This window comes from Mixophyes fleayi, chromosome 10 (genome assembly GCF_038048845.1).
Source record: "Mixophyes fleayi isolate aMixFle1 chromosome 10, aMixFle1.hap1, whole genome shotgun sequence".
NCBI lineage: Eukaryota > Metazoa > Chordata > Amphibia > Anura > Limnodynastidae > Mixophyes > Mixophyes fleayi.
This window is the reverse complement of record NC_134411.1, coordinates 101144021-101171105: the sequence shown is the minus strand read 5'-3', so window position 1 is coordinate 101171105 and position 27085 is coordinate 101144021. Positions and strand designations below refer to the sequence as shown.

The 27085-nt window shown below is 43.3% G+C and overlaps 1 protein-coding gene across 1 annotated transcript in view; it reads right to left on the bottom strand.

The window, feature by feature from the left end:
* Nucleotides 1-217: 217 nt before the first annotated feature.
* The window catches only part of SLC7A5 (solute carrier family 7 member 5), a 37197-nt gene continuing 10329 nt past the window's right edge, over nucleotides 218-27085 (bottom strand). The window contains exons 2-10 of the mRNA XM_075189305.1: nucleotides 23053-23178; nucleotides 13535-13640; nucleotides 12922-12966; nucleotides 12067-12190; nucleotides 11322-11425; nucleotides 10296-10392; nucleotides 9120-9269; nucleotides 3944-4121; nucleotides 218-3341 (exon numbers count right to left, since the gene is read on the bottom strand). Of these exons, the coding sequence (XP_075045406.1) occupies nucleotides 3286-3341; nucleotides 3944-4121; nucleotides 9120-9269; nucleotides 10296-10392; nucleotides 11322-11425; nucleotides 12067-12190; nucleotides 12922-12966; nucleotides 13535-13640; nucleotides 23053-23178 (986 nt within the window). The 3' untranslated portion in view covers nucleotides 218-3285. The remainder of the gene's footprint in view (nucleotides 3342-3943; nucleotides 4122-9119; nucleotides 9270-10295; nucleotides 10393-11321; nucleotides 11426-12066; nucleotides 12191-12921; nucleotides 12967-13534; nucleotides 13641-23052; nucleotides 23179-27085) is intronic.

Genomic DNA, 27085 nt, shown 5'->3' with positions numbered 1-27085 from the left:
CCGCACTCAGCGAATTACGTCTTATTGGCTACTCACACAATAGAGAGGTGTGGCTGGTTACGTGTGATATGCCCACCATATAGTAACACTGCGCTGTTACCAGAAGGGGGCAGTATACACCAATACAATAAAAGTGTGTGCAATAGAACTGGGTGGGACAGTCTTTTTAACAGAAACATAATACACATTCCCACACAAAATACTGACAATATCTTCATTAGTTTTAGTGGTCAACTTTATTTAGGGGAAAAGAAACAAAAACATTAAAAAAGAAAAAAAAAAAAAAAAAAAAAGCACAGAAAATCCAATATTATATAACACTACATCCAACGCTAACAAGAATACTGCAAAGGCCTCAAATATCATTTCTCATCTCTAAACAAATCATTAATACCGTTTCTTCTAGGTAGTACACATAACAACTGCCAGCCTTTAGTTTCTCTAGTAAAAATAACAAGTAACACACAGAAACAGATTGGTGGCCGTGAGGTGTTTCCTCTGGAGTGTTGATGAGACTGGCGCAGTCGGAGTAGATGTATCAGTGCTTCCAGCAGTTTGTGTTACAGCGATACTGATTTTACTTTAATATCAGCAGGAATAAATTGATTGTATAGTAGAAGATGGAGAGGTTTGATTTTAATGATTTGTCCTGTCATTGTAATTTTGCATAATGAGCTCCAACGTTTAATTCATATTCCCCAGATGACAATAAGATGATGTCAATCCAAATGCTGCTCATTTTCTGCTTTCAAATAAAGTACTTATACAAGTGGTTATATCATATCTACCTGTGTGCAGGAGAATCCAGCCCACCCATATGAAGTGTAACCCTCCTCCCTCCGGTACTCACTACAACAGACCCTGGCAGTCTGACTGTAGAGATCTGCAAACCATGGTACATTTTGGAAACAGTATGTATAGAATAAAGAGCACTGGTCAGCGATGACCTGGTTCTTACATATTGCGTTAAGGTTCAGCATGTAATGCACACTTTAATACAGCATTGATGTGCAATTTATCAATTGGGGATATGAATTAAAACGAAGAGAGGGGAGTTCCCCTTTAAGTCGGACATTTAAACGATTTGACTTTCCCTCTGGTTACAGTGAGGATACTGGTTAGCACATAAAGGAATGATAACTAGGAGACTCTATATTCTATTCAGTGCCTCTGTTCCCTCTAATCAGAGTGATCTGTTAATTACACTGTTTATTAGGAAAAAGCCATTCAGCAGAGTTGTCCTGAACGGTAGATTCTCAATGCAACCTTTCAGGGTATAATGTTGAGCATCTTCTATCCATTTGGCCCTATTTCGGTTTAATGGCCTCAGATTGTGAACCGTTTGGGTAGATTATCATGTGGTATTCAGTACTGATATCTGCGATCTTGGCGATAGTTTTATTCAGAAGCAATATGGCGGAACGCCAGCAAGACACAATGGTCTGATTCGCTGCCGATTGGGTGTGTGTGGTTAGTCTTACTGGGAACGTGGTGTTTAATGAATACCCTTTATCAATTAACAGTCATCTAATTAGTCATTGTCTGAGCCGATCGCCGTAAATCCAGCCCCATCTGAACCAGGAAAGTTCTGCAGACTGTGGATCGCTGATACATACAGATAAGGGAGTGTTTTCATTGCGGAGAGAGCATAAGACAGTAGAACGCACAGCTATCAACAGCAATGTAATGGCAAGGGCTAGGCTAATGATATACTGAAGGGAAATGTCATTACTTAGGGCTTTGTCGTTAGGCAGATACATTTTAAAATACAAAAACAAACAAAGGGGTAAGAAAACAACCCTAATAAATACATATAGTTAGGTTATTCTTGTTTAGTAAACTCATTAATGAAACTATTGAATGTACGCTGTCCGATAAACCCAAAATCAAACAAACATTTTAGTAAAACAACTAAAATTAACTTCCACGACCTAAGTTAAAACAATCAATTTTCAAATGGCAGCGAGTAAAATTCAAGTTATAAACATCTAGTGTTCCATATACTAGACCAATAGTGGCTGTTCTGTCCTCTTAGCCGACCACAGAGGCTATACCCATACGAACTGTATTATAATAATAATTACCACTAATAGAACTGGAATCTGCGCTAAGCAACTCGATAGACGGGTTTAAGACTACAGACATATATAGAAATAAATAAAAAAAAATAATTCTATAAGATTTAAGTAAATAAGTAAAATTAAATTAGTACAGTAGCAAAAATATGGAACAGAGCATTATAAAATTCTAAACATATACTGTACTGCTTATATACTGCATCGGAGAGGACAAGACGGAATTGCAGCTGGTTTGTAATCTTGGGATGAAACGTTATCGATGGAGGATAATAGTCCGGATTGTTTACGCAGTTGCAGAACAGAGAGGACTATAAACACGGGAAAATGGACTACTGTGTCTCCGGTTTGGCTAGTATACGGAATATATCAGTATTACAGGTCCTTGAACCACAAAATAACATTTTTAAAAATAGGAAAATGAAAATAGTAGTCAGATTTTCTAAAGCAGTTTGAATATCAGCTATGCCAGAGTATAAGTGCTATGTGGATTAAAGGAAGATTTGTTTTTTCTCTCTAATGACTTTAGAACAAAATGTAAAACTTTTGCAAACAAGAATAAACTTTGTGTTGTAGTGAAAAGTTTGGTCCAGAGGGCAATGTCAGTCTTCTGGAAAGTGATAGGTGTAGCCCAAAAAGTCCCTTTATAAGTGTAAGAAACAGCAGTTCTGGTTATTTCAAAAGAGGAAATTTTGACTTCCAGTTGCAAAGGCTCTTGGTCAACGGTGCTAAGGTTCAATGTCTTGTAGGTCCAAGTAACTGTGGGTAAAACGTCCACAAGAGAGCGAGAGCGTCATAGAGAAGTATCTGAGAGACGTCAGCTTGATTCTGCCGTAGGTGGAAGGAACTGGGGAGTCGTTATGCCCCAAGACACCGCTGTGGCTTCTTGTTTTGGAAACCGAGGTAACTAGACTCGAGTTTTATCCAAGACGAAACAAAATAAACAGCGACTGTAAAAAATGCCGCTGACAGCTCAGCCCGATCACAGGCCGGGTGGAAATTCTTAGTCGTCTGTTGGTTGGAAAAAAGAACCTGCACCTATGTATAGTGCAGCTGGTTTGTAGTCTGTGTTTGGGGTATAGTTGCTCCCACAGTAATCAGGGGAAGGGGGGGGGGGGGGCTGATGGTTCGTTTGCATCTGACAGAAACGCTTTTAATATTTATTGGTTTTCATTGTGCGCGCTGGGAGAGACAGGGCTTTGCTGCAGCTTTAGGACTCCTGAGGAACGACTTCCATCATCTTCTGGAGAAGAGCAGTCGTAGAGTCTACATGGAGGCAAGACGAAGAATGGTTAGTCTCGGCCAAGAGGAAAGAAACAGGTCACGTGTACAGCAGAGGCAGGCAACACGTGGCTCTCCAGCCCCTCGGGACTACAAGTCCCAGCATGCACTACCAGCCAGGTCACCCACACCCAAAGAGCCCACGTTGCTTAAGTCTGTGATAATTAAAAGGACTTGCTACGACATCGTAGCCATCAGTTGCCAGAAACGCTGTTACAATATGGCAGTTTTTACAACCCGCGGATGGACCGGCATGGACGGATCACGGTCTGCTGCACCAGAGCTTGTCATATTCATCATGTGATCACTATTCGTCAGCCCTCGGCTTCTGGTTAACACATTGCCGGACAAGGCACCAGGGTCAGGTGTCGGGCACGGACCAGCAGACCGTTAAACTAAGAGTGATCCGTGGTAAAGGGGACGGGACTATAAACTGATTTACATACATAAATAGCAGCATTCGTTCATGATTAATAAACAAAAATAGGTTTCCCGGTTCTGAGATCATATCTCACATTACATGCAAGTTTTTATGAAAAGGTCCCTTGAAGCTCATGTATAATGAGATAATAGGCAAATATACTCACATATACCATCCTGAATCCACAGGGGTTTCTTCTGCCACCGCACCCCAAAGAAATACACCGGGACCCCCGACAAGATTATGATGAAGCCGATCCCGCACTCAACGGGGGTCATGTAGAACGACACAACGATAAGGAAGATACAAGCCAAGATGAAGAAGATGGGGAGCAGGAGGTTCAACTAGGAGAGAGAAGAGGGGGCGTCATGTAGAACTTTTATATATTCAGTAATACAGATATACACACAGCACAAAGCCAAACGTTCACCTAGGTGTATCCTTATCTTATACATGTCAGATCTTGACCTATACACTCAGGCCATGCAAGTGTCCTAATCCTTGGTTTCTATTCCTGGATGTCTACCGGGTGTGACTTCAGGCTTGAGGCTGTGAGATGCTCCGTATTCTCAGCAGGTGAACGTCTGCAGGAAACTCCTGAACAATGGTCCATGGAAGAGGCCACGGAACTGAAGCCACGGCCCCCGAGACCAGCCTACGGTTAAGAGGAAAGGCTTTGTTGCCTAAACTAACTCATAACATCAACATGGGACCGGCAGGAAACGCGGACTTTGAAAACTGGTTCTCGCCGAGATCAAACAGATCACAGGATGCCCGGGAGACTTGTGAAGCAAATCTCCAGCACCTGTCTCGGGCCTCCGATCCGGAGTTCACTCGGGTCATGAGGGTTTGATGAACCTGTTGCCCTCTGACAACCAAACCACAGAGGGACGGTCGCCAGTTCGATACTAATAGAAGTCTAATGCTGATTATAACGCACTCACAGATGGGATCCAAGCTATGGATTTAGAGAGCGATAGACCCCAATTTCTAGTAGGGCGGGAGCCCCTTCATCATTTATTCTCATTAATATTTACAATCTCATTATGTCAATAACTGCTGCCTCAATGGTGACATATCCATGAGTAACTACATTAAATAATAATCAAAAAGACAAACAATTGTCTTATATAATATGTTTTTGCTTCTTTCCCTCTGGCAGGGAAATTCTTTCAGAAAATGTTTATCATACTTCAGTCTAACCTTAGACTTGTGCTGTAATTATGTCTCAGATTCATATGGTGACTTTGTACAATTCGTGGCTTAGAAAAGTCTTCATACAAAATTAATCTTTCAGCTTTGCCACTGATCCCTACACGACAACGCAGAGACTGTTCTCATGTGTGTAACGGCAAGATTGCACCATTGTTAAAAACGTACTTAAGTAATGCATACTGACATTGCGTAGATGGAATACGCCTGTGTGAGCGAGGTTACATATTGCTTGGCTTCGTAGATAAGCAAGAACAGATTTGAAGCAAAATATCCATTGATGGCAGAGAAATAAAACATTAATTAAAGGACAGAAGACTATCTAGAGCACACACTAAGCACAGAACAGGAATGTATTACGCTCCTCAGTTCACTGAGGTTCTCTGAAGCTCCTCTAATAAGAGTGTTCGAGCGCTCTGCAATGAATGGAGGTCTCAGAGAGCATCGTCGTTCTGCGCTTCTCTGGCCGGAAAACGCAGAGTTCTAAAATCTCCGATCTCAAGTGTCACAAAGCAATAAAACAGCTCTATCTGCAAGTAATCATGACAGCTACATGTTGTGTTGTATAATCAGCTTCCTCGATCTCTAGCATCTCAGTATAACACGCGGAAAGATCTGAGCTTCTGACATTTTATTACTGCTCAGAAGAATCCACGTTAGCCGACTCCCTCACAATACAACACAGCCTGCCCCCCAGCTAAAATTACTGTCTGCGTGAAGCTTTAATGCGATTTAATGGCCTGGTAATCTTTTATAGATGCAATTCTATATAAGCGTTCAAGTCCGTACAGGCTCGTCCGTCGCTGCCAGTCAGACAAGCTGCACGGTATTAGGATACTAAGCGCTATGGCTAATGTCCCATTAAAAAGGCCAATTGAACTTGCTCACACACACAATAATATGTTAGTGAAAGTTGTTTATCCTCGATAAATGACCACTAGAAACTAGGGATGTGCACCGGCGACTTTTGGTGTCTCGTGTTTTGGATCCGGATTTTCGCGATGTTTTGGGTTCGGATTTGTTTCGCAAAACACCTGCCGAAAGGTTTTGGTTCGAATTTAAGGTTTTGGATTCTGATTTTTTTTGAAAAAAGCATAAAAACTTCAAAAATCAAGTTTTTGGGCTTATTTTAACTCACACGCTATTATTAACCTCAATAACATTCAATAACAATCATTTACACTAATTTACAGTGTATTCTGAACACCTCACAATATAGTTATTAGTCCAAAACGTTGCAACGAGGTATCTTTCTGGACTGCGTAGTGGAGTTGTCCCCACAATATAATAAGAAAACCATCAACTGGTCTGAATCGCACCGAATAATGTACCTGGACTGCGTAGAGGAGTGGTCACCACAATATAATTTAAAAACCCTGAACTTGTATGATTCGCACCAAACAAGTATCTGGACTGCGTAGTGGGGTGGCCCCGGTACCCAATTTGATACCGGGGTCACAATACCTCCTCCAAGTTCCAAGTCAAGTGTTTATAACATCTTAACACTACACTAATTCTAGCACGTCAAAACCTCTTGTTTTAAATAATGACAGGGCATTTAACTTTTGATTTAATTTATGGAATTTGTTGGCATTTTCTTTTACTTTTTGAACATGGCAAACGACTGTTGAATGGTCACATAATGCCCAAAAAATAGTTGCAAGATGGAATTGTCCTTGGGCCCTCCCACCCACCCTTATGTTGTTGAAATAGGACATGCACACTTTAACAAACCAATCATTTCAGCGACAGGGCCTACCAAACAACTGTGGCTGAAATGATTGGTTTGTTTGGGCCCCCACACCAAAAAAAACAATTCATCTCTCCCTGTACAAACTAAACAGGCTCTACTGAGGAAAGATGAGGAAAGATGTCGTCCTCATCCTCAACCTCCGATTCCTCTCCCCCTACAGTGTGTACTTCCTCCTCCTCACACATCATCAATTCATCCCCGCTGGACTCCACAACCACAGGTCCCTCTGTACTATCTGGAGTGCAGTGCTGTACTTGATTGAGGAATTGATAATTCATTTTTATGAACATCATTTTTTCCAACGTTCTGAGGAAGCAACCTCCTTCGCCGCTCACTGACCAGGTTCCCCGCTGCACTAAAAACTCTTTCCGAGTACACACTGGAGGGGGGACAACTCAGGTAAAATAGAGCCAGTTTGTACAGGGGCTTCCAAACTGCCTTTTTTTCCTGCCAGTAACAATATGGACTGTCTGACATGTCTATTTGGATGGTGTCAGCAAAGTAATCCTCCACCATTTTTTCTATTGTGACAGCATCCAATGCAGCGACAGTAGACATGTCTGCAATGGTTGGCAGGTCCTTCAGTCCGGACCAGATGTTATCAGCATCCCCGCCAGTGGCTCTTTTAGGAAAACTGAGCTTTTTCCTCGCAGCTTTATCCAGCAAATTTTTGTTTTCCATTATAAGTAGCACAAGAGAGCGTACCCACACTCGGCAAAGCCTTTAAAAATTATATGCGGCACAGGAGAGTACCACTGGACTTATACTGCTGAATCAGTGAACTTTGTAATATTGCAGTACCAATGGACTTATACTGCAGAATCAGTGAACGTTGTAATATTGCAGTACCAATGGACTTATACTGCAGGATTGTTTTTGGATATTTTTTTTAATAATTATTTTATTTTTTATAACTTTTTTTAAAAATTTTTATAACTTTGGAATAATGGGGAAATAACAATGCCCATAGAGAGCACAGGACACAGCACCACTGGACTGAACAGGACACAGCACAGGACCCAGCAGCACCACTGAACTCAGAAGGACAGAGCACAGGACACAGCACCACTGGACTGAGCACAGCACAGCACAGCACAGGATATAGCAGGACAGAGGACCACCTAACACAACCTCCCTCTACCCTGATCAATGCCTGAGTGAAGATGGCAGCGGCCAGCGGGAAATTTATAGAATCCGAGTATCGCGAGATCCGACAACGGGATTATGACTCGGAGCCTCGCTTTCAGTTTTGCAATTGGCGGGAATACCCGGATCTGTCTCGGATCCGTCTCGGATCGGCAAGGTTCGGGTGGGCTCGGATTTCAGATATCCGAGCCCGCTCATCCCTACTAGAAACATGACAATCTGCTAGACACTTCCCCAACTACATTAGGTAACATCGTCACCCTCATTACATCCTCCTCGGAAGGAGTGAGCTCTCGTTTTTAGCCCTGGAGCGCTTAATAGACTCTGGCATCTTTGTGAAGAACTTTTGGGACTTTCTATAGAGGTATTTTTTCTTTTATTCATCTACATTGCCCACGGCATTTGACCTTGCTGGAATTTTTATTATTATTATTTTTATAATTATTATTTTTATAATTTTTTATTATTATTATTATTATTATTATGTTTTATAATTTTTATTATTGTTATTATTTTCGCATTGCTTTTTGTTTCATCTGTTGGAGTTTTTCTTTTCCTTGCTACATATCTTTTGGAACAATTTTGAGACATTTCAATATTTATCGCTGTATATTTTTCCCCTTTTTTTGCTTGATATTTGGAACCTATTTACTGCTCCTTTTTTTTTTTATTCAGTTTTTTAATAAACCCTCCTGGTTTCTATAGAGTGTCTGACTGGTTTAATTATTCATTTATTTCTGGTATATAGTTGTACCTCATTAGAAATCCTAATGTTATGGGTACTGGGATTAGGCATCCCTCCCACTCTCTAGCGCCGTGGGTCACTATCGTTTTCTATTAGTTTCCTTTTGGGGAGTTTGGAATTCGCCCCGTTCCGACCCACCTTGGCAGTTTTACACTTCTTTAGAGCAGCGCTGTTGTCCCATTATTTTTCTATTATCATTTATTTAGTACATACTACAAAATGACAGCTGGAATCTGATTGGTTGCTATAGTCAACATCTCCACTTTTCAAACCCGCCCGGAAAACTCTCAGCTTGATACATTTACTCCATATATCGTGGTCAGTTAACAAATAAAAGTAGACGCACATTCAGACGTCTTGTACTCTGTTACGGATAGAGGATTACACAAACACAGACGTAAATGTTACTATTTGTTCTTTCACATTAAATACATTTTAAGTTTACATTTATTGGTCCTATAAATCCTTCTGTCCCTCGTCTCTTACCTTGATGGGTCGTTCCAGTTCTGGTTTCTTGTACCGGAGCCACATCATCCCGATGATAGCCAGCCCCACGCACAGCCAGTTGAAGAAACTGAAGAAATTGATGACGGAAAAGATGTCGTTGGAGAAGGCGTAGAGGAGCGTCATGGCGCACTGTGGGGGGGGAATCAGAGACAAGCACTCAGCAAACGCCACGTAACGCGGTCTCGGCTGTGTTACTCTAAACATAATCCTGTTGTATTATGGGAACTTTTATGTAGGGTGATGTCTATGAATTGCCCGACATTCTTTTTATATCTGATGAACGTTCTAACGTCTTATACAGAGGTCATACCCCCGTCTTCCTCTCCATATTAAGATTATTTAGTGTTAATTTTACATTTAGTTTACCGAGCAGCGTTGTTCACATGGGGAGCAGCTGACTCGCTGGGTCTTGTGTTCAGACGACACTGGAGACCGTAGGCTGAGAAACTGAATAACTTCAGGCAGGAAAGAGATCACAAGCCGCACTCAGTGTGTGGGAGAATCTCCTTTATCACTAGCGCTGGAAAAAGTTACTATTAAGGGACAATTTTCTACTCGTCTGTGTGATATCTGTAGTGCTCCGAGTTCAGGACCTATGGATGTGTCTACACGTCAGCCGCATGCTGCATTGAACAGGTCTACTTGTCTGCAGAGGGACCTAGCTGGGGTTTAATAAGAGAATATTCAAAGATACCGGTCAGGGTGTTTTAAGGTTGCCCCCGTTCCCAAACCCCTGGCAGGCAGCTCTTACAGCTACACCAAATATTCTGGAAATCAGTTATACGTTAATTCTGCTAAGTTTAAATACTATTTTTACATATTCTTTATTTATGATTTGTTTAGTAGATAACAAAAGTCAATAATAATAATACAAATTTTTAACCATTAGGAGACTGCACAAAGTTCTCAGTATCATCACTAATTAGCTGATAGTGTTACTATGAAAACACATGATCCGGCCACACACTGAGCAGCAGGATCCGTCTCTGAATTGGCCACAAGTGCGGGTAGACAAATTGGAGAGATCCAGCTGGTCATCGCTCAGACACATACACGGATAACATGGGGGGGGTATTAGTGTGGTAGATTGGATGTCCCATATGACCCGTATCAACCGTCTGGGTCAGAATGTAACTAGCAGCTACTGGCACCTACCGTGAATATAAGAGACGGCATTGGAGTCATCAGCCTGGGGTGGATCATTGACAGGAGAGAGGGGAGATGACCTTCTCTGGACCCTACAAAAAACAGTCTGGGGGGGGACAAATAGCATTACCCTCGGGTTAGTTTGCAAAATATGTTTAACGAAGAAGAAAAGCACAAAATGCAGCTCAGAACCGTGATTGCCGACATGTTTTACTAAAATAATCCACATCTGGAGAGGTTCTATGGCAGGTTGAGGTGAGAATTACCAGCACATGAAGATAACCCGATTATAGATTTGTTGATAACACTCACTGTACAAACTTCAGATACATTACATTAGGGTCTGCTCATGGGAGGGAGACAATTTCATACCTCCCAGGCGCTTGGTATAGAAAGATGTGTATATATGTGAACTAAATAGGCATATACTGCTTCAGTCCCAATGTGGTAACAATGTATCAAGCAGGTGATTAATTACCAGTTCCTGTTCTGTTCTCCTCGAGATCCGTAATGAATTTTTATGAACTCTCCCCCTCTGGCTGTAGCACTAGTTGTCTATGGTTATACAGCACAGAAGTCATAAGAGACTGTTTCTCTACTTGGCCTTTTGCCCGTACTCGGTCATATGCCGCTGGTTCTGTTTTGTTTTCTTGTTGCTTTTAACATTACTTTCTGGCCAGAAGCGCTCCTAATTGTTTATTATATAACCTTATAATGCAAATGTAATCACCTGCTTGATACATTGTTACCACATTGAGACTGAAGCAGTATATGCCTATTTAGTTCACATATATATACGCATCTTTCTATACAAGCACCTGGGAGGTTTTCTTTTTGCACCTACAATGACCACAACAGCATGCAACGAGGAAGGTAATTTAAATATATATTTGTGAATGTTACAAGGTGCATTTTTCATGTTAGAGCAGTAAATAGATCAGGTCTTACAGCCTTTAAAGCAGCACATTATATTGATGCACAACTAGACGAGTAGGTACATAGAAATCACAATAAAAACTCAAAACGACAAGTTACCTGGAAGACGTAAAGAGCGAACCATTGACAGATCCAAAGCACGATAGCCCCACAAACACTGGGATGATCCAAGCCATGACCCCTAAGTGATAGTTCCCAAAATCCTGGTGGAAGAAACATCAATGTTGGCTCAGAGAGAGGGGCAACGTCTTACAAAAGAAACTGGAGGACTTTTATTTTACTTCTAAAAGTTGCTTCCTCCATGCTGCCATAACTGCACTCACGTGACTATCTATACATTAGTAAAGATTGAGGACTGGCTACTGCTACAAAACATGAGCTGCAAACATCACATAATACAACAACTTGCTACAAACACTGATCAATGCACGGCCCCTCCTGAATGATGCCGTCAGTAAACAGATCCATTCTGAGAGGTCAGGAAGGAATTAATCCGTACAGTTCACCTTCTACTACCATAGAATCAAAAACAAAGTCTTAGGTTTCCTTGCCCTTTAAAAATGACAAATCTTTAATACAGATGAGATTTAAGAGAATTCTTGAAAGAGGAAATGCGAATAAAGTACGATACAAATTACAGCTACGTGTAAAAGTATTTATGCAAAGTCTACATGAAAGAACTTGTGTTGAATGTGTCTTTATTATTGGTTGGTAATCCGCCGCGGCGGTCCACAGCGCCGGGCAGTATTGTATTCAGGTAGTGTACTGGCGAGATGTGGAATCATTTACACGTTTACAGCAGTCACTGACATCACTGTAACTATGGCTGAAATAAGTCCCTTACCACGGCCACGGCCTCCGAGCTCAGCATCTGCTCTGGCGTAAGGGTGGTGAAGTACGCCAGGTTGGTCAGGACGTAAACCAACGTTACGATGGGCAGAGAAATGATGATGGCGCGAGGTAGGTTCCTGCGGACAAGGAAAGTTATATGAGGAGATCTGTGTAACTTCTATAACGCTCATCTCCGTGCCCTGAGATCTACAGGGATTTTAGGGAACCTCTGTGTGACAGAACTTGCTGGGTATTGTAGTTCTTCTTGTAAAGGAAACCTGCTCCAAGCACCTGCATAAGTATTCAGGTTACGCTCTCTGAAGAACTAATGTCACTATTCCAAATTTACCGTGTGCAGACGCTGGTTCCCCAACTGTAATGAAAGTGTTTACTCAAGGTCTGTTTGCGTAAGGATTATACCAATGCCAAGCTCGATGGGCATAAATGTGGGCACCTTGGATGGGAGCCCGAACACTCGTATGAGCTAACCCTTAAATGATATACTTAGCTACATTTATTTTAGTGTTATTTTTATTTTCTACAAATGTTCAGTAAAACTAGGGTAATATGTTTTGTTATTCTTCACAGAAAATGTATTTATTTTATTGCTGCAGATTTTAATACAAACGGGAGATGACAGATTCAATCTAACATGAAGCATTATCCATAGATGACAGTAGAACAGTGCCACCTAGTGGCCAATTTATCAGGAAGATTAGTAATATGCTTTCTAGGCAATAACAAGTGAAAAATACTATTTATGTAAGTTAATATCCCTTTAATAACTGGGGGAATTATAGAAAGAACGGGTGTTACAGGTTTCCGCTGGACCCTGCATCAGGAGAGTGAGAGCTGGCAGTTTACTTACTTGTAAGGTTCGATCATTTCTTCGGTGACGAAGTTCAAGTAATTCCTGCAGACAGGGAGGAGAGGGGTCTGTTAGTAACAAACGATTTCTATGCTCTGCCTATAGAACATGTAACACCCGAGAGGGGTGAGCAACCACACATTTAGTCTAATCCACTCAAGACGTCCTATTGTTTGACTATTGTCCTGTGGAGGAAGATCTATTGACCGGCAGGGTATGCTGGGACTTGTAGTTCCACAAGTACTGGATAGCCACAGAGATCTCAGATAACACATAACATTTGTACACACAATTTCAATTATCCTTATGAAACCACAAAAAATATTTATGAAATTCTTGCAGGGAATTTAAGGAAAACTGTTGTTTCATTGTTTTTTTCCACAGTATTTAGGAAAAAAAAAAATGACAAACAAATAGTATTAACTACATTAAAAATTAGGGTTATTGACTAAAACATTGAGAAATTGATCATGTGACCTACATCAACCAATCAGAAATGGGCTTGCACTGTCTAACCAGCCGATCAATCGAAGCTCACTGCTGATTGGCTGATGTGGTTACTGCATATTTGTACTACTGACTAATGTGTATTATCAAGGTACGATGTCCTTACCATCCGCCGTAAGCGAAAAGCCCGCTATACAGAGCCAGGACCCACTTCCCCACATCTTTACTGGTGTTGTCAAAGGCATGCTCTGGGCTCAGACTGGGGACGTCTTCTGTAGAAATATAAACATCCGGGGAAATTAATAACATACCTTTAATTCAAGCATCAATTGACACATGGGAAGGACCCCTGGTTTCCTCAGAAAGAAGCAACATACTAATCGTATATATCTTTTCTAACTAAGTTACAGCCATTGGAATAACCCTTCAATAAGCATTAAAAATGCATACACAAATAATTCATATATTCATGTAAAACTCATATATTCATGTAAAACTGGCCACACAGAGCTTTACTTGTAATGAGTTAATTTCTCAGAATCTCGTCACCGACCTTCCGAATCGAGACCAAAATTATGAATTTCAGACTATTATCAGCATCTAAGCCGTACAGTGTATTATAAAGTATACAACACTGTACAGGGACACACATCTCATAACTGTCCTTGAATTTCTGCGGTAGCTGGACGGCCAAATACGATTCTCATGGTCAGGCTCTTCATAGAGCGGAAGAGCTCAGGAGTCAGAGATTAATATATCGTCGGCATCTGAACCTCACTTGGTCGGAATTCTGGTCAGCGAGGGGTTAACAGCGGCAACGATATTACATTCTGTGCAGACTATGAAAGAGGTCTGCAATGTTCCTATATTTAAACAAGTATTTGAGTGTTTTACCACCTGCATAAAATAATTGTGAATAATGCAATTCCAAAATCATCCTACCTAAAGCAGAGAGATGGAAAGAGCTAAAATAAAACATCTATTAAACATATCCATTACTATTGGAATGTTGCAACTTCCCTTTAATTACAAAGTGTCTACATAGATGTTGGTGTTATACACAGCTGTACGACGGACCACCTACAACATATTAATATACTGCTAGAGATGTAGTAGATAATACTATACTATGTCTGGGGGTACATAATACTATACCGTGTCTGGGGGTGTAACGCACAGCATTGTGGGACAAACGGCATTTTATTGCCCTGTGATCAGTGTCAGAGACCCGGAGCCGGCTCCTAATTACTGGCTGCGGAGCACAGCCTGGGCCTCAATCATCTGACCGGCTGCTGGTGTCGCCAGGTGAAGCCTAATCTGCTGCATGGCCTGTACCATGTGCTCTACCCCCTCCCTCGCCAACGGGGAAACACCAGTACCACCGACCAGTTAACCCTTACTTACTGGGAACAAGCTGCGGTCTCTTTGTCGGTGGGGGGTTTCCACACCACGCCGCCAGTGGGCGTGGCCAGCATGAATGTGGGCGTGGCTATAATATTAGACAGTGCTTGGCTGCTCTCCAACTCTTCCTATCCCCATAATATACATAGGCAATGCTGCGTGCACTACTGTTAGGTGCACACAGCTCTCTCTTTTCAAGCAGAAGCGGGGGAAGCGGGAGCAGGGTCCAGTCACCTCAATTATACAGTGCACAAAGCTTGGAGGGGGGTTTCCAGGCACTAGGAAACCCCCCCCCCCCCTCGGTTTGCCTATGTGGGGGCGGCACATTATATAAGGCCTCCCATGTGGAAATCAGTTTTATGCTTCACCTTCCAGACAGAATATCTCTGTCTGCAGCTAAACAACCAAAGGACTCTGAACCTCAAACATTATCAAATATGAAACACGAAGATCTGTAATAAACTTTGTCTCTGTCCTAAGCTGAACTTACGGTTACTAGTTACGCTTTTAAGAAACGGAGAACTTATTAATTAACAAGTCGTCCGAGGGGAAAAAACAGCTTAAAGGAAAACTACCCTCATCATGTTGTGTCAAATGAAACGTAATGAAGTTTATTTAAGTAGAATACGTCTGCTGACGTCTTACACATGACGGACCAGGGATGCCTTAATTGCCGGAATTCGTGGTCGGTCATCGGTTATGTAACGTCAGTGGGTATCCACATGAAGATCACTGACCCTCATCTCCGTAAGCGCTCGGTTCCCATTACTGTGAAACGTCAGGACCTCGGCGCTCAGAGAGGTGACAAAACGGCCACAAATATGAGCACGGGGAGGACAAACATTGAAGGATGAAACTAAGGGGTATATTTACTAACCTGCGGGTTTGAAAAAGTGGAGATGTTGCCTTTAGCAACCAATCAGACTCTAGCTGTCATTTTGTAGAATGTACTAAATAAATGACAGCTAGAATCTGATTGGTTGCTATAGGCAACATCTCCACTTTTTCAAACCCGCAGTTTAGTAAATCTAGCCCTAAATGTGATTCAAACTCAACAAAGTTTGATGGACTGTGATGTTCTCAATTGAATGCACTTTTGTATTTTCTTTCATCTGCTGTATGTACCCCTATACCTTTTATTACAATAAATTACACCAAAAAAACTCAGCAAGATTAGCACTGTGGCTCAGTGGTTAGCACTTCTGCCTTACAGCCCTGGGGTCATGAGTTTGATTCCCAACCATGGCCTTATCTATGTGGGGTTTTTATGTTCTCCCTGTATTTGCGTGAGTTTCCTCCGGCTGCTCCAGTTTCCTCCCACACTCCAAAAACATACTAGTAGGTTAATTGTCTGCTATCAAATTGACCCTAGTCTGTGTGTGTGTGTGTGTGTGTGTGTGTGTGTATGTTAGGGAATTTAGACTGTAAGCTCCAATGGGGCAGGGACTGATGTGAGTGAGTTCTCTGTACAGCGCTGCGGAATTAGTAGCGCTATATAAATACCTGATGATGATGAGATATATATATATATATATATATATATATATATATATATATATATATATATATATATATATATATATATATATATATATATATATATATATGGCTTTATATGTTCTGCATTGTATGTTTCCACCTTATTGGTCACAGGAATTAAATGATGCAGACGTCCTCATTTAACAGGAGCTGATATTGTTGGGGTTAAGGGAGGATGACTTTCTGCTCACGCACTTCTGGGAGAGATAAGAAGTCTTTAGACTTTGGAAGTCTGTTACCATATGGGGATCTGATAAGAGGACACCTCCTGCTGTTCACAGCTGACATGTTGTGTATCTGCCTCTACAGTGTGATTAATCGGCTGACTGTGTATAATACAGCCGGACAGACCACTCCTGGGGGTAAGTATACCAAGCTGTGAGCTTTCGGCCATTTTGGAGATGTTGCCTATAGCGACCAATCAGATTCTAGTGATCATTTATTTAGTACATTCTACAAACGGACAGCTAGAATCTGATTGGTTGCTAAAGGCAACATCCCCACTTTTCAAACCTGCTGAAAACTCGCAGCTTGATACATTTACCCCAGAAGAGGATAAAGGACCAATAATCATAAAATAGGCCTAAATGAGCTACTGATAATAGTCACAAATATATACTTGAAAACGTTGCAGGATCTTTCCAGAACTGAAGATAATGTGATGGTGGAGGGAGATATTTTCCTGTACACAGCTGACATCCTGTACAGTATTCCCACTGGGGAGGGGGGGGCACTGCCAGTCTCTCCAAGGCATGAAGTGTTTGATAACAGAGAACAACAGCTCGGCAAATGTAAATACAATGTGAAATATCTCAAGTTCTGACAAGGTACGAAATCTTTTACCTATATTTCTGTCAGCGCTATTCATGTCTCTTTTATACAAGGTAACTTTTATACTAGGTTTAGTGGCCCTTTAATTTAAAGTACAAATTGAGCTTATACATGTTGTGAAACATTTGCAATAGGAATGTAACAATTGCAGTAGTATATAAATATCTGATGATGATGACTGGAGATAAGATGTTCCACAGATAAGATGTTATCTGTGTACACAGTTTATATAACCTTGTTATCTGCCACTCAGTAAGCTATTGATCTCTATTATCCCCTAATTTAGGCTCAGAAAAGGTTAATTCAGTATCATGCAACAAACTTCCTGACACGACGTCTGATCTACATCGGAAAAATAACTCCTCTAATACTTGTAGTTTTCTCATCATTCCTGAATCCCTTTATCCCAGATATATTAAGCTTTTTGTATCATAGAGATTTCTCTCCTTCCAATATCAAACCGCTCCAGTCATTTGCAATTCAAATCGCAGTAAAACGAGTCCCCTTAGTGACCCAGTTACACCATTATATCATTAGACATAGATCCGAGGTTTTATAAGTTAAACCTGAAACTAGATCCCCTGAGATGAGCGGGATCAACCACCTGCCCATTCATTAACATTTATTTATATAGTCCCACAATACCCTGCAGCACTTTCCAATCAGGAACAGACACAGTGACAAAACAAGACTGGGTACTGATAGAGGGGGCTCGGCTTGCAAGCTTACAATCGGATCCTTTCATTAGTTTACCAGGATCAGACCACACATGCTCTAAACCAGGCCTGTCCAACCTGCGGCCCTCCAGGTGTTGTGAAACTACAAGTCCCAGCATGCCCTTCCAGCTATCAACTGGTTGTCTACTGGCAAAGCATGCTGGGGCTTGTAGTTTCACAACACCTGGAGGGCCGCAGGTTGGACAGGCCTGCTCTAAACCAAGTGTTTCTCAAATCCAGTCCTCAGGGAGCCCCAACAGTGCAGGTTTTCCATATCTCCCTGCTGGAGCACAGGTGTAATCGTTACTGACTGATACAATGTAACAGACCCACAGGTGATTAGTGACTGATACAATGTAACAGGTCCACAGGTGGTTAGTGACTGATACAATATAACAGATCCACAGGTGGTTAGTGACTGATACAATGTAACAGATCCACAGGTGGTTAGTGACTGATACAATGTAACAGATCCACAGGTGGTTAGTGACTGATACAATGTAACAGATCCACAGGTGGTTAGTGACTGATACAATGTAATAGATCCAAAAATCGGATTCAATGTGTAAAATAATTGGAATTATTATGTATGCTTTTTCAATATTGAAAAATAGGGACATTTTGATGGAACGAGATTTTTTTTTGAAAATTTGAGACTGTCCCTGAAATTTAGGGATGGCTGGCAAACAGCCACACTGACATCACAGCTACTACCCTAGAGGTTTGACACATCCACCAGTTACACCCATTTCATCACAAATGATTGACATAAGAAGGGTTATTGTTACATCATAGTAATAACTTGCCTATATAAGAAATATTTCTGGGCACCAAACAGCATTTAGGACCATGCGAACGTGGTGCGGGAACATGCGGAAGTGGTGCGCGGGGGGAGCCCGTGCAGAGGTGGTGCGCGGGGGGGAGCCCGTGCAGAGGTGGTGCGCGGGGAGAGCCCGTGCAGAGGTGGTGCGCGGGGGGGAGCCTGTGCAGAGGTGGTGCGCGGGGGGGGAGCCCGTGCAGAGGTGGTGCGCGGGGGGAGCCCGTGCAGAGGTGGTGCGCGGGGGGGAGCCCGTGCAGAGGTGGAGCGCGGGGGGAGCCCGTGCAGAGGTGGTGCGCGGGGGGGAGCCCGTGCAGAGGTGGGGCGCGGGGGGGAGCCCGTGCAGAGGTGGTGCGCTGGGGGGAGCCCGTGCAGAGGTGGTGCGCTGGGGGTTGTGTGCAAGGGATACCGTGCGGAGGTGAGCACGAAGTTGTGCGACTGTCAGTGAATGGAGACATGAAAGGTGTGTGAAAGGTTAATAACAATGGTTGAAGCCTTGGCGTGGCGTTACTGCTCACATGGAGGATATCCATGTGCTGGAACATCAGTATAGCTGTATGTACCCGGAGGTGGCTCACGCAGCATCAAATAGTTACTAGATTCAGGGCAGACTCAGATGTAGGCAACTATACATTGCTTGCAAAACAGCAGAGAACAAAAGCACTCAATATATAACAGAATTTACTTCTATCACTAAAAACACAACATTAAGGAAAAAAATAACACATAGAACTATATCTGTATGCCTCCAACAATGACCATGTGGCCCTCCGTACAGGGGCCAAACAATAATCTGCAGAGGAGAATTGCAGAGCACATCAGAAACCGAGCCCAGGAAGCACAAACACAGCGGATTAGAAGACTTCTCTGCTGAGCTCTTTGCCCCATGACCTGGGGGAGTGACCTGGGTGTAGTGGGAGAGAACAGTGAGAGCTGTGTGTGACTCTCAGTGAGAGGAGACATTACAGCTGTGTGAAGGGTCAGTGACAATGGTTGAAGCCTTGACCTGGCGTAACTTTCCTTTTCTGTTTTAACACCAATTTGTCTCCACTGATGTCTTATCCTCTCTCTGTTTTCAGTGTCCAACCTTTACTTTATGTCTCTCTTATCTGTATTCCGCGTTTCTCCCCCCTTCTCTTACTCCTTTCTCTGTGCAGCTGCTCAGACCCTCTCCTGTTATCTGTGCTGCAGATGTACTTAGGTATTGCCCCCTCTCAGCCGTTTTGTTTTTCTACCCTTCCCCACCCTGCTCCTTTTCCCCCACTTCTCCTTCATGCCCCTACTCGATCTTCCCCAGCTTCATTCATTTTCCCGCGCTCCCACCTTTGTCTGGCTCCGCTTCCCCGCCGATGGAGCCATCTCCGATCCCCCTTCTGGTCAGCAGCGCCGGCTGACACTTGTTAGTATCCGGCGGCGGTATGCCCAGTGCCGGCCGCTGGGATGGATTTGTCCCCCCCGTCCCTTTTACTTACCCAGCACATGACTATATATCCTGCGCCTGGCCCCGCATCCCGGCATAGAACATATTATTTACCTTTAAATAATAGATGACCAATAACTGAGGCCATCTGCTGATATAAATAGCATTTTCAAAGTGGAACAGAAATAACCCACATGTGTAAAGCAGCCGGTCATACATGTGACATGGGTGTTCTACAGACTGATTTACAACAGTTTTGTAATGTCAGCCTTTGCTGACAGCTTCCAGTATAATCTGCCTGGAGTTGGACGATAGTGTAATGTATGTACGGAGAGAAGATCTAATAATGATGGAGATTGTTTTGCTGTGTGGACAGTTTGTTCATTTACATTTGTGTGTGTGCTGGTGTGGATACGTCATGTGTGTCTACATTTACTACTGCAGAAATAGTGCAAATACATAGTACATGGGGTGTGTATAGACAGATGGATAACAGTAATAACTGGTGGCACAGATAGACTTCATTAAGCCTTTAGAAGAACGTTCTGAAAGAACACACAAGCGCTTTCTTTAGCACTTGCTTCGTAGGGTTTAATCGCCCTTAGTTTTGCATTAACCACACGGTGAACACAGCGCTGAGTAAACACATCACAGCTGCAGGAACGCTCCTGTGTGTACGAGCCCTTCAACAACTCGTGGCTTAACCACGGCTGCTGAACTTCACCATCTAGAGCAGAACGTTCGGAGAGCTTCTGGCTCCCACTCTCTGATCTAGAACGTGGATCATGGGTGGGATTATTTCTACAAGCGATGGCGGCACATTTCTGTACATGGAAGTCATTTCTACACTATACATGGAGTAAGTCCGGTGTAAATCACAGACCTAGACTGTAGAAACCTTGTTTTATATACTTCTTGCACATTGCGGTGTGATAAATGGGGCAGCAGATCTGCACGGAGAGGCGCAGTACAACACACAACCAGCACTGCAAGATAAACTGCAATAAAAAACTAATTAACATTCTGGAGGGAGAGTTATAAACACAGGGTAATTCAATTTAGTTGCAATGCTGTCACCAGATCAGGTTGCTGAGTGACCGGATCTGTGGCCAATTTGGCTGAAAGACACCCTCCCCCTCCCCTCGGCCAATCCCACCAGCACCCTCTCCAAGATGTGCCAAAAATATAAGCTCAGCCCACCGCCTGCGTGTGACTTCTGAGTACACGATATAATAGTATAATGTGTTCTAATTTGTATTTTGGTTACTTGCGAGACAATCCTGAGCTCTGAGTAATTAGATAAACATTCTGGCTGAGTTTAATCAGACTTTGAAGCGGGAAACAAACGAGCGCAGACAGCAGACAGGTTGCTTTAGGTACAAATGACTGGGATTTGGAGGTAATCCTCTTAGGGTGAGATTTTCTGATGAGGCAAGCAGCGGCCTTATCATATTAATTCCAGCCGAGGCGTTCAACTCTTGTGACGGCTGCTGGCTGCGCGGTGACGGGGAGAGGGGGGCGACTAACGCGGCGGGGGGGAGGGGGGCGGGGGAGCGACACGCGTGCTTCACAGCTGCCCAGGAGTAATGACATAAATCCACCAAAACTAATGATTGCTAATAGTAGCAACCTAATCCCTACCTCCTAAACTGAACATTTACCCTGGATTCAATTATTTTATTTTTATATAAAACTTCACTACATTTGGGTATAAATTATAATGTAGAAAGTTCGTTTTATTTCTCTTTATGTTGATATTTATGGTAACTGCCAGATTCCTTGCTCTACAGAGGTTAAAGGCTAATTCCACCAAAATTGAAAGTTCAGCTCTCTCCTCCCTGGTCGCCCAGATTCTTTCCAGAGCAGCAGAGGTTAATCTACTGATAACACGTGGCCTCCGAGAGATGGAGGAACAGAGGACCCAGTAGACAACTGGGACGCCAGAGGCCAGATAAGTAAACTTGGAGAACCAGAGTTTACTTAAGGACACTGCATACAAAACTGAATTTTCAACCATATACAGATCAATGCCCCAGAGGCCAACACAACATATTTAGAGGGTCTTTAATCCTAAAATATAAGTCATAGGAAAATCACCCCCTCGCCACAGCTTGAAATGGATTATTAATAATCTTGAATAAAAGATACTGGGCCTTACGCCGTGTAAAATGACTGATGTGCAAATGTCTTCCAGCGAGTCTGCCGAGAAGCAGTCCAATATTTGCGGAGGGGTAGAAATTTGAACCAGCTGATTAGGAAAGGTGGCCAGAATCCCCAGCAAAAGCTGCTGCAGGGGGTCCCACACAAGTACTCGCCCTTGAACCCCACAGATACCAATCTAACCCTGTGCGCCATTCACCGATCCAACTGGGGTCATTTAAAGGGACTGCGAAAATCAGCGCTGAGATCCAATTACTACATAGGTTCTATTTGTTCCAACTAGAATCCTTCTGGAGAACTTGTTTGTCATTACGAACATGAAGGAGGCTGCCTTACCGCTTTCTAAGATAAAATTAAATATTAACCATAGATTACAACGGGAAAGGTGAATTTGGTCCCATTTACTAACACTGCACTTACCTACAAAATATGTACCAAATAAAAAGCAACCGATCACGATGTGAGTGAGTTCTCTGTACAGCGCTGCGGAATTAGTGGCACTATATAAATAAATAGATGATGAGGATGATGTAACTCGCAATAGATGGATGAAAGCTAATTGCCGATTGGCTGCTGTGGTTCAATGTAAACTCTGCTAAACTAAGCAGATGAACGCTAATACTTAAACAAATACATGGGAGTACCGACGTTTAACAGAAAGGGATCACGCAGAGAAGTATCCCTGACAGCTGCCTGCTTTGTGCTGAAGAGCTGCCACCTGTAGCGTTAGATCCATACATTGTGACCAGGCGTAGTTACATAACGCACATCATGATAAAGTCAGGAAGGAACTTGCTCACCTCTACCCAGCTGCACGAATCCCAGGATGATAATCAGACACAAAGCGAGCAGCTTCGCGGCAGCAAAGGCGTCCTGTACCCGCGTGGCAGCTTTCACGCTGTAGCAGTTTATCGCCGTCAGTAGCACTGAAAGACAGAGACGTATAATAAGCACAAGTGGGAAAGACAATACCCAGCTGTATAACAGATGGAGAGAGAACTCAGCAACAAAATAAAGGTAAAATCATGCACTTGGGTCTCAAAAACCCCAAAAGGTTAAATATAATATTAACAGTTCTATAATGGAAACTACCGAGAAGGAAAGGGATCTAGGAGTCACTATTTCAGGTGACTTAAAGGCAGGTAAGTGATGTAACAAAGCAATGAGGAAGGTAAGTCAGATGCTTGGTTGTATAGGGAGAGGAATCAGTAGCAGAAAGAAATAATAATACCACTGTATAGGTCATTGGTACGGCCTCATCTAGAATACTGTGTTCAGTTCTGGAGGCCAGAAGGATATAAATACATTACAGGCAACTAAAATGGTGCATGGCCTACAGCCCAAAACTTACCAGGAAAGACTAAAAGATCTTAATATGTACAGTTTGGAGCAGAGAAGCGAACGGGGGACATGATAGAAACTTTCATATATATCCAGGGTTATAACAAGGTGCAGGAGGGAAACATTCTACAAAGGAAGAGAAGTATTAGAACACGAGGACATGTACTGACACTGGGGGGAAGAGAAGTATTAGAACACGAGGACATGTACTGACACTGGGGGGAAGAGAAGTATTAGAACACGAGGACATGTACTGACACTGGGGGGAAGAGAAGTATTAGAACACGAGGACATGTACTGACACTGGGGGGAAGAGAAGTATTAGAACACGAGGACATGTACTGACACTGGGGGGGAAGAGAAGTATTAGAACACGAGGACATGTACTGACACTGGGGGGAAGAGAAGTATTAGAACATGAGGACATGTACTGACACTGGGGGGAAGAGAAGTATTAGAACACGAGGACATGCACTGACACTGGGGGGAAGAGAAGTATTAGAACACGAGGACATGCACTGACACTGGGGGAAGAGAAGTATTAGAACAGGAGGACATGTACTGACACTGGGGGGAAGAGAAGTATTAGAACACGAGGACATTACTGACACTGGGGGGAAGAGAAGTATTAGAACACGAGGACATGTACTGACACTGGGGGGAAGAGAAGTATTAGAACACGAGGACATGTACTGACACTGGGGGGAAGAGAAGTATTAGAACACGAGGACATGTACTGACACTGGGGGGAAGAGAAGTATTAGTACACGAGGACATGCACTGACACTGGGGGGAAGAGAAGTATTAGAACACGAGGACATGTACTGACACTGGGGGGAAGAGAAGTATTAGAACACGAGGACATGTACTGACACTGGGGGGAAGAGAAGTATTAGAACACGAGGACATGCACTGACACTGGGGGGAAGAGAAGTATTAGAACACGAGGACATGTACTGACACTGGGGGGAAGAGAAGTATTAGAACACGAGGACATGTACTGACACTGGGGGGAAGAGAAGTATTAGAACACGAGGACATGCACTGACACTGGGGGGAAGAGAAGTATTAGAACACGAGGACATGTACTGACACTGGGGGGAAGAGAAGTATTAGAACACGAGGACATGTACTGACACTGGGGGGGAAGAGAAGTATTAGAACACGAGGACATGTACTGACACTGGGGGGAAGAGAAGTATTAGAACATGAGGACATGTACTGACACTGGGGGGAAGAGAAGTATTAGAACACGAGGACATGCACTGACACTGGGGGGAAGAGAAGTATTAGAACACGAGGACATGCACTGACACTGGGGGAAGAGAAGTATTAGAACAGGAGGACATGTACTGACACTGGGGGGAAGAGAAGTATTAGAACATGAGGACATGTACTGACACTGGGGGGGAAGAGAAGTATTAGAACACGAGGACATGTACTGACACTGGGGGGGAAGAGAAGTATTAGAACACGAGGACATGTACTGACACTGGGGGGGAAGAGAAGTATTAGAACACGAGGACATGCACTGACACTGGGGGGAAGAGAAGTATTAGAACACGAGGACATGCACTGACACTGGGGGGAAGAGAAGTATTAGAACACGAGGACATGCACTGACACTGGAGGGAAGAGAAGTATTAGAACACGAGGACATGCACTGACACTGGGGGGAAGAGAAGTATTAGAACACGAGGACATGCACTGACACTGGGGGGAAGAGAAGTATTAGAACACGAGGACATGCACTGACACTGGGGGGAAGAGAAGTATTAGAACACGAGGACATGTACTGACACTGGGGGGAAGAGAAGTATTAGAACACGAGGACATGTACTGACACTGGGGGGAAGAGAAGTATTAGAACACGAGGACATGTACTGACACTGGGGGGAAGAGAAGTATTAGAACACGAGGACATGTACTGACACTGGGGGGAAGAGAAGTATTAGAACACGAGGACATGTACTGACACTGGGGGGAAGAGAAGTATTAGAACACGAGGACATGTACTGACACTGGAGGGAAGAGAAGTATTAGAACACGAGGACATGTACTGACACTGGGGGAAGAGAAGTATTAGTACACGAGGACATGCACTGACACTGGGGGGAAGAGAAGTATTAGAACACGAGGACATGTACTGACACTGGGGGGAAGAGAAGTATTAGAACACGAGGACATGCACTGACACTGGGGGAAGAGAAGTATTAGAACACGAGGACATGCACTGACACTGGGGGGGAAGAGAAGTATTAGTACACGAGGACATGCACTGACACTGGGGGAAAGAGAAGTATTAGAACACGAGGACATGTACTGACACTGGGGGGAAGAGAAGTATTAGAACACGAGGACATGCACTGACACTGGGGGAAGAGAAGTATTAGAACACGAGGACATGCACTGACACTGGGGGGAAGAGAAGTATTAGTACACGAGGACATGCACTGACACTGGGGGGAAGAGAAGTATTAGAACACGAGGACATGTACTGACACTGGGGGGAAGAGAAGTATTAGAACACGAGGACATGTACTGACACTGGGGGGAAGAGAAGTATTAGAACACGAGGACATGCACTGACACTGGGGGGAAGAGAAGTATTAGAACACGAGGACATGTACTGACACTGGGGGGAAGAGAAGTATTAGAACACGAGGACATGTACTGACACTGGGGGGGAAGAGAAGTATTAGAACACGAGGACATGTACTGACACTGGGGGGAAGAGAAGTATTAGAACACGAGGACATGTACTGACACTGGGGGGAAGAGAAGTATTAGAACACGAGGACATGTACTGACACTGGGGGGAAGAGAAGTATTAGAACACGAGGACATGCACTGACACTGGAGGGAAGAGAAGTATTAGAACACGAGGACATGCACTGACACTGGGGGGAAGAGAAGTATTAGAACACGAGGACATGCACTGACACTGGGGGGAAGAGAAGTATTAGAACACGAGGACATGTACTGACACTGGAGGGAAGAGAAGTATTAGAACACGAGGACATGTACTGACACTGGAGGGAAGAGAAGTATTAGAACACGAGGACATGTACTGACACTGGAGGGAAGAGAAGTATTAGAACACGAGGACATGCACTGACACTGGGGGGAAGAGAAGTATTAGAACACGAGGACATGCACTGACACTGGGGGGAAGAGAAGTATTAGAACACGAGGACATGCACTGACACTGGGGGGAAGAGAAGTATTAGAACACGAGGACATGCACTGACACTGGGGGGAAGAGAAGTATTAGAACATGAGGACATGTACTGACACTGGGGAAAGAGAAGTATTAGAACACGAGGACATGTACTGACACTGGGGGGGAAGAGAAGTATTAGAACACGAGGACATGTACTGACACTGGGGGGGGAAGAGAAGTATTAGAACACGAGGACATGCACTGACACTGGGGGGAAGAGAAGTATTAGAACATGAGGACATGTACTGACACTGGGGAAAGAGAAGTAT